General features: G+C 41.0%; 1 protein-coding gene across 2 annotated transcripts; it reads right to left on the bottom strand.

Annotated features, from left to right (window-relative positions):
• Positions 1-1,138: 1,138 nt before the first annotated feature.
• On the bottom strand, positions 1,139-14,605 carry LOC110495269 (purine nucleoside phosphorylase). 2 transcript variants are annotated; one of them, XM_090206501.1, is made up of 7 exons: positions 14,281-14,605; positions 10,413-10,582; positions 9,975-10,078; positions 6,938-7,113; positions 6,481-6,671; positions 6,164-6,333; positions 1,139-1,706 (listed from the first exon to the last, which is right to left on the bottom strand). In XM_090206501.1, the coding sequence occupies exons 1-7, from the start codon at positions 14,307-14,309 to the stop codon at positions 1,650-1,652; spliced, it is 897 nt and encodes a 298-aa protein (XP_090062627.1). In that variant the 5' UTR covers positions 14,310-14,605; the 3' UTR covers positions 1,139-1,649. The 2 variants fall into 2 exon arrangements, with proteins under 2 accessions (XP_090062627.1, XP_021426198.3); XM_021570523.3 differs by lacking the exon at positions 1,139-1,706 and having other exon boundaries at positions 4,533-6,333.
• Positions 14,606-16,173: the final 1,568 nt, after the last annotated feature.

The raw sequence follows: 16,173 nt of genomic DNA, 5'->3' as shown, positions 1-16,173 counted from the left end.
AAAAAAAAAATATGTTTTACTTCTGTGTGTGTTTATGTAGAGTAGAAAAACCACACTCCAAACTAGTATCACATTCGTCAATCATTACCTCGATTTCTTGTGAGTGATTTACAAGTTTAGTGGCTCATATGGGTTTAGTCTTAACTGAAATCAGTCATCCACATAGAGTCCTTGGAAAGCAGAGTGCCCCTGAAACAGGAAATATGGGGCCTGTGAGAACATTAACGCAAAGTGACATTAATTCGTAGTGAGCTAAAATGGAATTGGGATCTCTAGGATGATTTAGCAGTTGGTGTTTGAGCGATAGAGGGGACAAGCTGCAAAAAGGGAAGGAAAATTAGCCTGGAACAGAGAAAGAGGGAAAAGACAGGAGGAAACACAAAAACAATCTCTGACATCAGACCAAAGATGGAAGAAAGTGTACAATGCATGATTACCACAAGTTATCTAGCTAACTCACTGAGATATCATGACATCGTGCAATGATGTACAGGTGTTGGATCTTAATTTTATCACCCCGTTGCAGGATAACTTTAACATTTGTAGTGTATCTGAGGTTTAAAAAGGCTTCTGAAGTTTGTAATTTCCACTTTGAAATTTCAGACTTGATTTTCCTTTAAGACAAAATGTATCAACCCTTACAAAAATGTCCATCAATTATAATCCACATAATTCACATTCCTTGCTACTGCAGGATTATTTTCCTGCCGTAGCAAACTGGCTCAAATTAAGATCCTACATCTGTACGCACAATGGCTCATAGCAATGCCAGGGTTGTCTTCACGTTCCCTTCAGAACACTGTTTTACACAGCACTGTTTTAGACAACTGTGTTTTTAATCTGACCTTTGCGTGGTGATCAATAGATTTGACCAATCTGGATCATAGGAATTCAGTAGCCATTATGTTGCCTCCATTTCAGGCAAGATGAAAATCATGTATTCCTTGCTAATGTCAGTTACATGTAGAGACAAATAACTACTTTGTAGAGCGACACCACTTGCATGAGAAAACAAAAAAGTAGTCACTCAAAACATGTATCACACACACTACACACATGCACGCACGCAAACACACACACACTTGTTATTTTATTCAGTGTAGCACTGTTGTAATGAATACTCAGGAAGAAAAAGGTGTAGATTCATGCGCAGAGCGTGACAGGTGTTTATTTCGCAGAAGGCAGGAATCGTGGTCACATGCAGGCAATGGTCATACACAGGTAGGCAAACAGGCAGGTGATTCAAAACTAGGACTGAAGGCTATAACTGGTTCTCACAAACGAGCTAGGAAAAGGCTTGGTAGAGTCAAAACGAACAATACCTCACAAAGGCACAAACAGAATGAACTGAACTAAATAAGGAGCTGATGAGACCAGGTGAGTAACTAACACAGGTGAAATCAATGAACAAAAATGAAAGACAGGGCTATGTTCAAGAACACAAAGACACAGGGCTACGTTCAGGACACAATGAAACAGAACACAAGGTTGACTAAGAAAATAAACACAGAACCTTACAACTGGAATGCCCTCATGAATGTATCTTGGAGTGACTATTATCTTGTCTGTTAATAGAGAGTAACGGGGGCCCTAGCCTGTTCTCCCTCCCTACTGCTTATGCAGCTCACACAGGGCATTCGCTGATTCATTCATATTCCAGCACTGATTACAAGGGTGGTTGCAGACTGCAGATACTGCTGGTGATGCTAAGAGACAAAGGGAGAGCATCGTGTCATCAACTCCTGAATTATTTACTGATCCACATGACATTAGTAGATGGTATTTGAAACATTGATGAACATTAAGTTCATCATGATGGGTAACTCAATATCATATTTGATCAAGCATGAGAGTACAACAACGTGTACTCTCATGTGTAGTAACTGACAACATGCATCAGTAGAGTCTTCAATTGACATGTCACTATTGTTTCTCGCTCACTCAGGACAACACACTGTGTTTGACCTGAGCCATTTATAGACTGTTCATTTGACCATTCTACATTATGCACAACAATGAGCGGTTATTATCGAGATTGCTACAGTGATGGGGTGAGCCAACAGTGTACTATGTTTGACACATAATATTGTTCTTAAACCATTTGAGAAAGGTGTTTTTTCTGCACTGTCATTGTCTTCATTTTGTTGCATATTTGCAGTGGTACAGTATGCCATAGATGGAGAAATATCTCCAAAGGTGTTTCTATTTCTGGCGGCGGTCTGTTAGGCTCACCGTGTTAATATTTCATCTCAGCTCCACTTCTACAGTGTGTTGGCAGAACTGTTGAATTATGTAGTGGATAGGAGATGGGAAAGTTCCTTTTCATTCATCACATTTTGCAGCATATGTGTTTAGTTGTTGATGTGTTCATGTCTTGTGTTTAGGCATACAGTACTGTGACACAGGTCTCTCTAAATACTGATTGGGAGGGACAGTTGAGATGGAGAGTGGAAGCGTATCCCCCTTCTATTTTTCTCTCATTTCAAAAGATTCCTCCTTTTATTAATCAAAGTCATTGATGACAATCAATTTCTTGCCTTTTTCAAGCAAAGCATAAAATTCCTTTACTTCTCTAGGAAGCATCTTACAGATGGAATCCTCACTACGGGAAACAGTGCCTTGTCCGCCCCACGGCTGTTGTTGTTGTTTTTGTTTTGTTGACTAAGCAGAGCTGGGGAGCGTTGTGCATCCTGGTAAAAACAAATATTGCAGTACATATGCTGCTGTTCTATGCACGTGCAATGATGTCAGAGGGACATCATTTGTTGTTTGTAGTAACTTATTTTTTGTGGTGAACGGACGTGGCCGTTTCACCACGAAGGATTACATCTCTTCCCGGAGAGTCAATATGAATATAAATAATAGGAAATAAACCAGTCCCTTCAAAGGCCTTTCCCTACCTGTAATCTCACACGGACATTGCTCCTGCACAAACACACTCATAGTACACAACTTTACAAGTGTAATTTGTTGGTTTTATTTGAGTTATTATGCTTTTGTTTTTAGGACTAAAATTACAGTAAAGAAGTTAATCTCCTACATACAGTGCATTACTACTCCTCAACTGTGACAAACATCTGAAGTCAACAGGCTCCTTTATATGACTACGAAAATAAGTGGGCCAAAAGCATTAAGTGTAAAAAAACATTAAGACTACGGCTCTAGACTGACCAGTTGAATCCAAGTGAAAGCTATGAGCCCTTATTGATGTCACTTGTTAAATCCACTTCAATCAGTGTAGATGAAGGGCAGGATTAAATAAGGATTTTTAAGCCTTGAGTTAATTGAGACATGAATTGTGTATGTGTGCCATTCAGAGGGTGAATAGGCAAAACAAAAGATTTCAGTGCCTTTGAACAGGGTATGGTAGTAGGTGCCAGGCACATTAGTTTGTGTCAAGTACTGCAACAATGCTGGGTTTTAAACACACGCAACAGTTTCCCGTGTGTATCAAGAATGGTCAAGAAACACCCAAAGGACATCCAGCCAACATGACACAACTGTGGGAAGCATTGGAGTCAACATGGGCTGTTCTTATGGCAAAATGGGGTACAACTCAATATTAGAAAAGTGTTCGTAATGTTTTTCACACTCAGTGGCTTTTAAAAATGTTAGACTTTTATTTCTTATAACCATAACTTATAACCATGACTAGGTATGGCGATCTCTCCACCAAGGAGATATCTCCAATGAAAATTCTTAACTCAGATTAAAATGGTGGAATTATAGGTCCACCAATGAATATATACATTGTTCATTATTACTAATGAGTAACACAACACAATGATTGTAGGTCCACATGACATACAGGCCATTGATTGGTCTTTCAGTGCTTGATCCCTTAATCACAATGATAATGAGAATAATTTGTACCTAATAAAATGTCCATTTACAGTACCGAATTACAGTACATAGTGCAATACATTCATGTATATGTTATTGTCTGGGCACGTTTCTTTCATGATGGCAAATATGACATTTCTATGCCACAGTTGATGGTTAAGATGTATTATGCTACTAAATATCTTATAGTTTGTTCAGTGTGATCGTTGATGCACTGTTATGCATCGGTATGCATTTTCAAGTTTTTTGTAAGTAAGAGGAATATATTATTCTCATGTCTGTACCATCTCCTATCTATTTATAATATAGAAAACGGGTCATTACATTACTTTTATTGGCATAAGGACGACCTCTTTTCGAAGACGTGAGCTTGGTAAGAATCTCTCTTCTCAGTTTTCAGTCTAGAGATGAATACTACACATGATTATGCGATGAGGACAAATCACAGCCTATAAGGTGTCAAATCCTACTGAGGTAGCAATACTAGAATTAGCCTCTGTACTGAGTAATGACAACAAATAATAAAATGCTAGCTAGCTTGCAATCAAATAACGTACAGTTGAAGTCGGAAGTTTACATACACCTTAGCCAAATACATTGAAACTCAGTTTTTCACAATTCCTGATATTCCCTGTTTTAGGTCAGTTAGGATCACCACTTTATTTTAAGAATGGGAAATGTCAGAATAATTGTAGAGAGAATGATTTATTTCAGATTTGATTTCTTTCATCACATTCCCAGTGGGTTAGAAGTGTACATACACTAAATTAGTATTTGGTAGCATTGCCTTTAAATTGTTTAACTTGGGTCAAACATTTTGGGTAACCTTCCACAAGCTTCCCACAATAAGTTGGGTGAATTTTGGCCCATTCCTGCTGATAGAACCTGAGTCAGGTGTCAGCCTCCTTGCTTGCACACGCTTTTTCAGTTCTGCCCACAAATTGTCTATAGGATTGAGGGCAGGGCTTTGTGATGGCCACTCCAATACCTTGACTTTGTTGTCCTTAAGCCATTTTGCCACAACTTTGGAAGTATATTTGGGGTCATTGTCCATTAGAAGAACCATTTGTGACCAAGCTTTAACTTCTTGACTGATGTCTTAAGATGTTGCTTCAATATATCCACATAATTGTCCTGCCTCATGAAGCCATCTATTTTGTGAAGTGCACCAGTCCCTCCTACAGTAAAGCACCACCACAACATGATGCTGCCACCCCCGTGCTTCATGGTTGGGATGGTGATCTTCGGCTTGCAAGCCTCCCCTTTTTCCTCCAAACATAACGATGGTCATTATGACCAAACAGTTCTATTTTTGTTTCATCAGACCAGAGGACATTTCTCCAAAATGTACGATCTTTGTCCCCATGTGCAGTTGCAAACTGTAGTCCGGCTTTTTTTATGGTGGTTTGGAGCAGTGGCTTCTTCCTTGTTGAGTGGCCTTTTAGGTTATGTCAATATAGGACTTGTTTTACTGTGGATATAGATACTTTTGTACCTGTTTCCTCCAGCATCTTCACAAGGTCCTTTGCTGTTGTCCTGGGATTGATTTGCACCTTTCGCACAAAAGTACGTTCATCTCTAAGAGACAGAACGCGTCTTCTTCCTGAGTGGTATGACGGCTGCGTCGTCCCATGGTGTTTATACTTGCGTACTATTGTTTGTACAGATAAACGTGGTACCTTCAGGCATTTGGACATTTCTCCCAAGGATGAACCAGACTTGTTGAGGTCTACAATTGTTTTTCTGAGGTCTTGGCTGATTTCTTTTGATTTTCCCATGATGTCAAGCAAAGAGGCACTGAGTTTGAAAGTAGGCCTTGAAATACATCTACAGGTACACCTCCAATTGACTCAAATGATGTCAACTATCAGAAGCTTCTAAAGCCATGACATCAATTCCTTGATTTTTCCAAACAGTTTAAAGGCACAGTCAACTTAGTGTATGTAAACTTCTGATCCACTGGAATTGTTATACAGTGAATTATAAGTGAAATAATCTGTCTAAACAATTGTTGGAAAAATTACTTGTGTCATGCACAAAGTAGATGTCCTAACCGACTTGCCAAAACTATAGTTTGTTAATAAGAAATTTGTGGAGTGGTTGAAAAACAAGTTTTAATGACTCCAACCTAAGTGTATGTAAACTTCTGACTTCAACTGTACATCATATCATTGCAATGATCCATCTGTATTTCATGCTAGCTATTGACATTTCTCTAGTCTGGAATATAGTCATCTGTACTTCCAATAACATCACCTTCCTGGGCTGATTACACAGACAGACTGGGGCTGATCTACATCTTAGCGAGCAGGTTACTGACCATCCTCTGTAGGTCCTGAGTACGCATTCCTGTGGTCTCCAGTACCTCATCGTGGTTGGCCTTCTCCTGGCTATTGTAGTCTGTGACCACCTTGTTGGTGATGAGAGACAGGCCAAAGACACGGAGACCACAGTGACGGGCCACCACCACCTCAGGGACTGTACTCATACCTACAGAGCACAGACAGAGGGTGAGAGAAGACAAGCATTGAGTTTGGTCATTTTCAACCTGACACTCGTACATTTTCTGTAGAAGAAATGGACATTGCTATTGAGAGACTTGAAGGCCATGGTCAAAACCCAATGAACCATACTTACCCACAGCATCTGCGCCTAGTTTCTGGAGAGCTCTGCATTCTGCGATGGTCTCAAAGGTGGGACCTGTCAGCATGCAGTACACACCTTGCTGGATGAAGGAGGAACAGCCCTGCTCCTCAGCAGTCTCTTTGGCCAGACTAGAAAGGTCTTTGTCATAGGCGTCCGACATGCAGGGAAAACGGACTCCAAACCTGAATCGATACATAAAGTCCTGTGTCATATCAGAGGCCCTCGATGTCAGGTAAAGGACAAAGTACAATCGAAGGACTCCACAAGGGTAAGACCCATGCCCTTTACTGTAAAGAAATGCCAGTAATCAGGCTCCATGTATGGGAAAATGTGGGAGGAGACCTCTGGGGAGCCTTTTCCACAGCAGAAAGAGAAGCCCATCCTCTTCAGACAGAGGGAACATGCAACGCAACCCTTCCAAAGATCAAAAGACTGCTATTCTTCTAACCTTTCATCGGTGTGACCACACAGTGGGTTGTGGCCTGCAAAGCCAGGCATGTTGATGTGATCCTTGATCAGCATGATGTCACCCACTTTAAAGTTGGGGTTCAGCCCCCCAGCAGCATTGGTAATGATCAAGGTCTCCACCCCCAGCAGGAAGAACACTCGGACTGGGTACGTCACCTGGAGAAAAAGAGGAACTAGAGATAAGGGATCACTCAGTGCTGACATTTTTCAACAGAAAAACTGCACTGTTATCATTATTACTAGGTGACTAGACTATAATCATTATAGAGGGTGGAATCATTTTAACAAAATAAAGTCAATTTAAACCTTTAAAGTCTTAAAAACCTCTTAAAGATCGGACACTTTGTTCCAATTTTCGCCTAAAATGACATACCAACATCTAAATGCCTGTAGCTCAGGCCCTGAAGCAAGGATATGCATATTCTTGATACCATTTAAAAAAAAACACTTTGAAGTTTGTGGAAATGTGAAAATTACTGTAAGAGAACATAACACATTAGATCTGGTTAAAGATGTGGCCTTTCTCTTGAAATGCAAGAGAAAGGCCACAATGTATTATTGCAGTTTAGGTGCAATTAGATTCTGGCCACTAGATGGCAACAGTGTATGTGTAAAGTTTATACTGATCCAATGAACCATTGCATTTCTGTTCAAAATGTTTTTTCATGACTGCCCAAATGTGCCTAATTTGGTTATTAATAACTTTTCATGTTCAAAATTGTGCACTCCCCTCAAACAATAGCATGGTATTCTTTCACTGTAATAGTTACTGTTTGAGGACAATACAGTGCCACCGACACGGCCTGCTACCAAAACCTGTGGGCTCTCCTTCACCGCAGCCAACGTGAGTAAGACATTTAAACTTGTCAACCCTCACAAGGCTGCCTACCCAGACAACATCCCTAGCCGCGTCCTCAGAGCATGCACAGACCAGCTGGCTGGTGTGTTTATGGACATATTCAATCAATCCCTATTCCAGTCTGCTGTTCCCACATGCTTCAAGAGGGCCACCATTGTTTCTGTTCCCAAGAAAGATAAGGTAACTAAGCTAAACGACTATCGCCCTGTAGCACTCACTTCCGTCATCATGAAGTGCTTTCAGAGACTAGTCAACGAGACGGCCTACAGGTAGGAGGTGAGGGCCCTCGGAATGTTGTGTCAGGAAAATAACCTCACACTGAACATCAACAAAACAAAGGAGATGATCGTGGACTTCAGGAAACAGCAGAGGGAGCACCCCCCTATCCACATCGACGGGACAGTAGTGGAGAAGGTGGAAACTTTTAAGTTCCTCTGCGTACACATCACGGACAAACTGAAATGGTCCACCCACACAGACAGTGTGGTGAAGAAGGCGCAACAGCACCTCAGGAGGCTGAAGAAATGTGGCTTGTCACCAAAAATACTCACACACTTTTACAGATGCGCAACCGAGAGCATCCTGTCGGGCTGTATCACCGCCTGATACGGCAACTGCTCCACCCACAACTGTAAGGCTCTCCAGAAGGTAGTGAGGTCTGCACAACGCATCACTGGGGGCAAACTACCTGCCCTCCAGGACACCTACACCACCTGATGTCACAGGAAGGCCATAAAGATCAACAAGGACAACAACCACCTGAGCCACTGCCTGTTCACCCCGTTATCATCCAGAAGGTGAGGTCAGTACAGGTGCATCAAAGCTGGGACCGAGAGACTGAAAAACAGCTTATATTTCAAGGCCATCAGACTGTTAAACAGCCATCACCAACATTGAGTGGCTGCTGCCAACATACTGACACAAATCTCTAGCCACTTTATAATAAAAAAATTTATGTAATAAATGTATCACTAGCCACTTTATATCATGCTTACATACCCTACATTACTCATCTCATATGTATATACTGTACTCTATGCCATCTACTGAATCTTGCCTATGCCGTTCGGCCATCACTCATCCATATATTTATATTTATATATACATATTCTTATTCATTCCTTTACACTTGTGTGTGTATAAGGTAGTTGTTGTGAAATTGTTAGATCACTTGTTAGATATTACTGTGTTGTCGGAACTAGAAGCGCAAGCATTTCGCTGCACTCGCATTAACATCTGCTAACCATGTGTGTGACCAATAAATTTGATTTGATTTGAAAATTGGACAGTGCAGTTAGATTATTGGACAGTGCAGTTAGATTATTGGACAGTGCAGTTAGAATAACACAAATGTAAGTTTTCTGCCATTATTAGATTTGTCTATTTCCTGGGAAATGTTCTTGTTACTTACAACCTCATGCTAATCGCATTAGCCTACATTAGCTCAACCGTCCCGTGGACGGGACAAAGATCCCGAAGAAGTTTTAATGTCTTAGTCTTATAGGTCTCTCTTTATGTAGTGTTGTGTTGTCTCTCTTGTTGTCTTAGGTCTCTCTTGTTGTCTTAGGTCTCTCTTTATGTAGTGTTGTGTTGTCTCTCTTCTCGTGATGTGCGTTTTGTCCTATATTTGTATTTAATTGATTTTTATTTTTAATCCCAGCCCCCATCCCCGCAGGAGGCCTTTTGCCTTTTGGTAGGCCATCATTGTAAATAAGGATTTGTTCTTAACTGACTTGCCTAGTTAAATAAAGGTTAAATAAAAAATTGATAAATCATGCTTATAGTAGGTCAGGGCGCAGACAGATTGTGTTTTAAGAGGGTCCCAAGATTTAAATGTGAAACGTCAACTAACACTGTCAAAGGTTAACCCAAGTTGACTGCTATGCTACTTTCACAGAGGTCAAAGCTAACTAAAGACACCAACTGTGTTATTCTAACATAATGGGACTTCTTCACAAAAGTGCAAACTGGTGAAATATCATTGAGGACCTCACTACTCATTCGAAAGAATTTAGTAGCTGTATTTAAAAATAAATATAATCCCATAAGGTGTCAGGTTTATCATTGGATATACAAGCATTCCAATACACTTTTTCATTAAATATTAATCCAATGTAATGAGGATATGGCTCTGGTGGGTGGAAAGAGTGGAGCTCACCATGGCAATGTCATAGCCCTCGTAGAAGTGGAAGCGGCCCTGCATGCAGACACACTGCTTCCCCTGCAGCTCCCCAAATACCAGCTGACTGACATGTCCTTGTACTGCAGTGGTACAACAAGAAAGACAGGAGGAGGATTTCAATAGAATTACTGAATGTAAATATTTCAGGCAGGTCCCAAGGACAGGAAGCAGCAGCCACCATCGGGTGACGGTCTGGTTCTGGGTCACAGTGAAGGGCTGGTGTTCTTACTTCATCTTTCAAAACATCTACATAAACATTTCTTATCTGACATTAAATTATTAAATGCATAAGTTATCAATGATCATTATAACATCTATTGAGCTGGATGATGTAATGGTGCATGTACTAACTGAAGACAGCAGGATGCTGTACAGTTTCAGGTGGTAGAGTGCAGGATAAGGATGGTGTCTGACCTGTGCTGTTGGGGAAGTGTGGGATGTCCTTGTAGGGAAACACAGTCTTGTTGTCCAGCAGGTCAGCAAGACCACCGAGGCCGGAACCACAGATGATGGCTATTTTAGGCCTCTGCTCAGTGTGAGACAGCAACCAATCAGCTGTCTCCCTGTAATCCTCATATTTGTAACTGACGGAAGAAACAGATAGTAAGTTCATGCTATTCAGTATAATGTTACAATCTAAATCATCAATGATCATCTGTGTTTCTGCAGAGATGGACTACTATACACCTTTCATCTGAACACAACCAATGGGAACATTTGTTTTTTGATTATGCAAAACCTGTCAATTACTGTCAAGTATCTTAGCAACTACTAATAACAGAATCATAGACAAACACACCCTTTCACACCCCGGGCTCCCGAGTGGCACAGCGTTCTAAGGCACTGCATCTCAGTGTTTGAGGCATCACTACAGACACCCTGGTACAAATCCAGGCTGAATCACAACTGTCTGTGATGGTGAGTCCCATAGGGCAGTGCACAATTGGCCCGCGTTGTCTGGGTTTGGCCGGTGTAGGCCATCATTGTAAATAAGAATTTGTTCTTAACTGACTTGCCTAGTTAAATAAAGGTTCAATTTAAAAATAAATTAATCTGCTCTCTTGGTACTGAATGTGTGTGTGTGGGAGGGAGAGACAGAGGGAGAGAAAGAGAGAGAGTGGGAGAGCTTATCCAATTGAATTAAATTGAAAACAACAAAATGTAATTAACTTCTACACATTTAAACTCTACAAGCATATCAAGTTGTATTGGCATTTGAGACATTATGGTTGTTGGCATTCTCGTCGGGTGGACATGGTGAATGATTGCAAGTCCTGTCATTAAAAAGTAGACATACACAGATTTTATAAGTGACCATAAATCCAATGAGATCACTTGGTCTGGAGGCCAATCTAACCAACATTAGTGGCATAGAAAGCAGTTTGTTCTGTTGTTTTTAACAAAATAAAAAATATTCCTTAATGTTATTTTACTGTACAACAGATACTACTGTAAACATGTGAAGTGTACTGCATGATTATATGAAACAGGACATACGGGTGGGAACTGGAAATTACTGTCTTATTTACGTTTTGAACCAATAGTTCGCCACAGAATAAACAAAGTCCTGTTCAAAGCAAACAGTTGGTCTTCCTCAATTTTCTTTGGGGGGCAATAAAAGGTGTTCATTGTTAGCAATAAACGTTGTTAGCAATTGTCACCATAAACGTTCATATCAGGCATGTTTCATTTGAAGTATTGAATCTGTTTTGTATACTGGTAGTGTTCTGCTCGCTGTAGTAAATGGGGGGAGCTCACAGGGCAGGAGGGGATGAGCCGCAGACCGATTGGCTGATTCCGTGAAAGCGCAGCGCTTCCATCACGGAGCTGTCCGTGGTGCTGCTGGCCACTGTCGGATCAGGACTTTCCATTCAGCACGGTCCACCGGGCCGCGGGACTGCACACTCCCTGAACCAGGCGCTCAATGAACACGCACAATGGCCACTCATTGTGTACTTACAACGCCGAGTCCCTTTCCTTTCAAATGAGCTGGCAAAACTAGGGCTGCTTTCAATGCTTCAATCAAATCATATCAAATCAAATGTTATTTGTCCCATGTGCCGGACACAACAGGTGTAGAACCCACCGTGAAATGCTTTACTTACAAGCCCGTAACCAACAATGCAGTTTTAAGAAAAATAAGAGTTGAGAAAATATTTACTAAATGAACTAAAGTAAAACAATAAAAATATAGAAGAGTAACAATACAATTTTGCATAGGGTTTTCATGAAAAGTAAGCTTGTCTGTTTAAGTGTTACCCAGGCCATCGTGTACCTACCTACCTACTTATTAGGATGTAGCCTAAACACTAAAATAATAGGGAGGGAAAAAAGCTAAAATATTGTTCAATATTATTTACCTTATATTAGGAATAGAGATTTTCGATATGTAGGCCTAAATCAGCAATTTGTATTGATATCTATCAGATAAGTCAATTATACCAGAGAACCACGATAATCTCTTGCCATGAACATTTACAAATCTGCCCATTTTATGTAGCCTAATCCATTGCCACATTGTAGCCTATGAATGACTGACTGAAGCTGGCATATCGGAAGTAGAATCAGGGCCCGGTTTCCCAAAATAATCTTACGGCCAAGTTCGTTGTTATGAACTTCTTATGAGCATCGTTAAATCTCCGAGATTTTTCTCCAAACCATCGTTATCAGGGACAGCGGTGGACAGCAGTGGAGAAGGTGGAAAGTTTTAAGTTCCTGGACGTACACATCACAGACAAAGTGAAATGGTCCACCCACACAGACAGTGTGGTTAAGACGGCGCAAAAGCACCTCGTCAACCTCACGAGGCTGAAGACATTTGGCTTGTCACGCAAAACCCTGACAAACTTTTACAGATGCACAATCGAGAGCATCCTGTCGGGCTGTATCACAGCCTGGTACGGCAACTGCACAGCCCACAACCGTAAGGCTCTCCAGAGGGTAGTGAGGTCTGCACAACGCATCACCGGGGGCAAACTACCTGCCCTCCAGGACACCTACAGCACCCGATGTCACAGGAAGGCCATAAAGATCATCAAGGACAACAACCACCCGAGCCACTGCCTGTTCACCCCGCTATCATCCAGAAGACGAGGTCAGTACAGGTGAATCAAAGCTGGGACCGAGAGACTGAAAAACAGCTTCTATCTCAAGGCCATCAGACTGCTAAACAGCAACCACTAACTCAGAGAGGCTGCAGCCTACATTGAGACCCAACCACTGGACACATTAATAAATGGATCACTAGTCACTTTAAACAATGCCACTCTAAATAATGCCACTTTAATAATGTTTACATATCTTTCATTACTTATATCACATGTATATACTGTATTTTTTTTTACCATCTTCTGCACCTTGCCTATGCCGCTCAGCAATCGCTCATCCATATACTTATATGTACATATTCTCATTCACCACTTTAGATTTGTGTGTATTAGGTAGTTGTTGGGAATTATTAGATGACTTATTAGATATTACTGCACTGCACTGTTTTTTTTTCACCCTCCCGCTTCACTTTGTACACAGAAGATCTCCGCTAAACATAGAATACCACGGTTTATCCGTCTCTCTGTGACCGCCGATAATTTCAGGACAAAGTTAAATACAAGTACAAAGTTGCCAATGTCTTAACAATTGATACAAACAAGCGACGTATACAAAGAAAACCGGGATGAGTGCATTCAAATATAGCCTAAAAACAGTAGTCTATATGCCTATTTAATTTATATTGAAATACATGTCATGTTCAATCAATTGATTTCTATTTTGCTACTTGTATGCTATTTTCTGTAATTTGTCTCAATACATATTTCATGATGTGTAGCCTAACGTGTATGCAATGATGTGCTAAATTGGTGATTTAGTGCATTTGTTATTGGGTAAGCATTATAATAAGCCGCCTCAATATTTGCAGCCGTAGGTGGTAATATCTCTCTAGGAGCTGATCCGTCGTCAGTATTGTGAACTAATGTTAAGGAAAGATTTGATTGGAGTAAACTGATCCTAGAGCAGCGGGCCCTTTCTTTCGATCCTTCAGTATCGACACGTGTTCCAACGATGACCGTTCTTTTTGCGTCACGTTTTGGGAAACCATCGCTATATTCAATCGCTACCGGGAAACCAGGCCCAGAACATTCATGGGTTACTGTGCGCTTCCAACCCCTGACACAGACGAATTGATTAGCATATAACCGTGGCTAACTTGTTATAGGCTCTACTGTAGTCTACCACGAGGACAACATTTCACCCCGATATAGGCTACACCGATATGTTATCTTACCTGGATGGGTTCGACGATGAAATGTTCATTGCTGTTTGTTCTTCAGCTACTGAGTTTAGCGACAAACGGTAATCGTAGGACGAGGTCACGGTTGCGACAGACAGATGTGATGAGAGGGTGGCGTGACGGAGGAGGAGTCGTTGGACTTGCGGTTCCTTTGATAGGGCTCGTTGTCCTAATCAACAGTTCTAACAGACTGGGCCCGGTTTCCCAAAGCATATTAGAGCCAAGTTCATCGTTAGAACCTTCGTAGGAACATCGACATCGTTACATTTCCGAGCTGTTTCCCTAAACCATCGTCAGTAAAGTTGCACTTGAAAACGCTCGTTATTTACAGACTGCCTCTCAGACCATTCGTAAAACAACTAAGTGCGTTGTAAGATTATTTTTTGTCCTTCCGCGTCAATTTATACACAGAAGATTTATAAACATATAATCAAGCTGTTAATCTGTCTCTGGGACCGCAGATAACTTGGGAACAAAGTTGACTTAAAATGCAAAGTTGACAATGTCTTTGCAATTGAACAAGCAAAGGATAAATATATGCTTAAAATTAAAACTGAGATGACTGCATTAAACAATAAATAGTCCTACATCAGGCCTATATATTTTAATCATATTGAAATAAATGTAATGTTTAGTCAATTGAGTTATATTTGTAAGCTACACTGACTATTCTTTGCTAAGTATATTTCATGATTTGTAACAACATGTGCACAATGATGTGCCAAATTAATCTGTGATTGAGTGCATTATTATAGTGTAAGCATTAGAATAAGCCGCCTCAATATTCGCAGCCATTAGGTGATAATATCCCTCTACGAGCTGAATCGTCTTCAGTATTGTGGAATAATTCTAATGTTAATGTAAGATTTGGATGGAGAAACGTGATCAGAGAGCATCTCTACCACTCCTGCTGTCTCTAGAGTTGAACTCTAGAGAGTTCCATAGCTGCAAGCAGAACAGTTGAAACTGGAGCAGCATCACGACCAGGTGGACTGGGGACAGCAAGGAGTCATCAGGCCAGGTAGTCCTGAGGCATGGTCCTAGGGCTCAAGTCCTCTGAGAGAGAGAGAGAAAGAAGGAAAGAAAGAAAGAAAGAGAGTAAAAGAGAGAGAGAATTAGAGAGAGCATACTTAAATTCACACTGGCCACCGGATAAGACTGGAGAAATACTCCAGATATAACAGACAGACCCTAGCCCCCGACACAATACTGGAGGCTGAGACAGGAAGGGTCGGGAGACACTGTGGCCCCGTCCGTCGATACCCCCGGACAGGGCCAAACAGGCAGGATATCATTGTTTTGTAATTCATTAGGCCTACATTAAAACTTCACCACAAAAAAATTATTTCCTGAAATAGTGAAAATGGATGAAGGGGAACATTTGATGCGTAATATGTGTAGGCTACCTGAAACCATGCCCCCACACTGGAAATCCCCCATTTAAACGTCCCTTTCACACAGAGCAGATGTGCCCACATGACAGGCTTTTGAATGTCTCTTTGTGGTTAAAGAGCCTGCACTGACATCATGTGAAATGCATAATTACCCATGATGCCTGTCATTTGAGTGTGGTTAAATGTCAGGGTTTGATTTCATTTTGCCTTGTGAAGGCCTACATTGAGAGAGATCCCTTTTAATCATCCCCAACAGTCACTCTGTTTATGGTAGTGCTTGAAGGACTACTCAATTATTATTTTCTTCTGCATTTTAGAGCTCTCTCCAATGCAAAAGTGTAACTTCTAGCAGGCTACTTCAAGGTCTTCCTTGGCCAAGAGTTTAATTGTAGTGCAGATGTTGTCATGAGTCTGAGAGAACATTTGGCATTTTTAAAGCTAATTTCCTGTTAATCTACACACTTTGCCATGAGGAGGAGAGAAAATGTTGCAG

Source organism: Oncorhynchus mykiss, chromosome 2 (assembly GCF_057628025.1).
Source record: "Oncorhynchus mykiss isolate SJ-2025 chromosome 2, ASM5762802v1, whole genome shotgun sequence".
NCBI lineage: Eukaryota > Metazoa > Chordata > Actinopteri > Salmoniformes > Salmonidae > Oncorhynchus > Oncorhynchus mykiss.
This window is presented reverse-complemented; position numbering and strand designations above follow the sequence as displayed.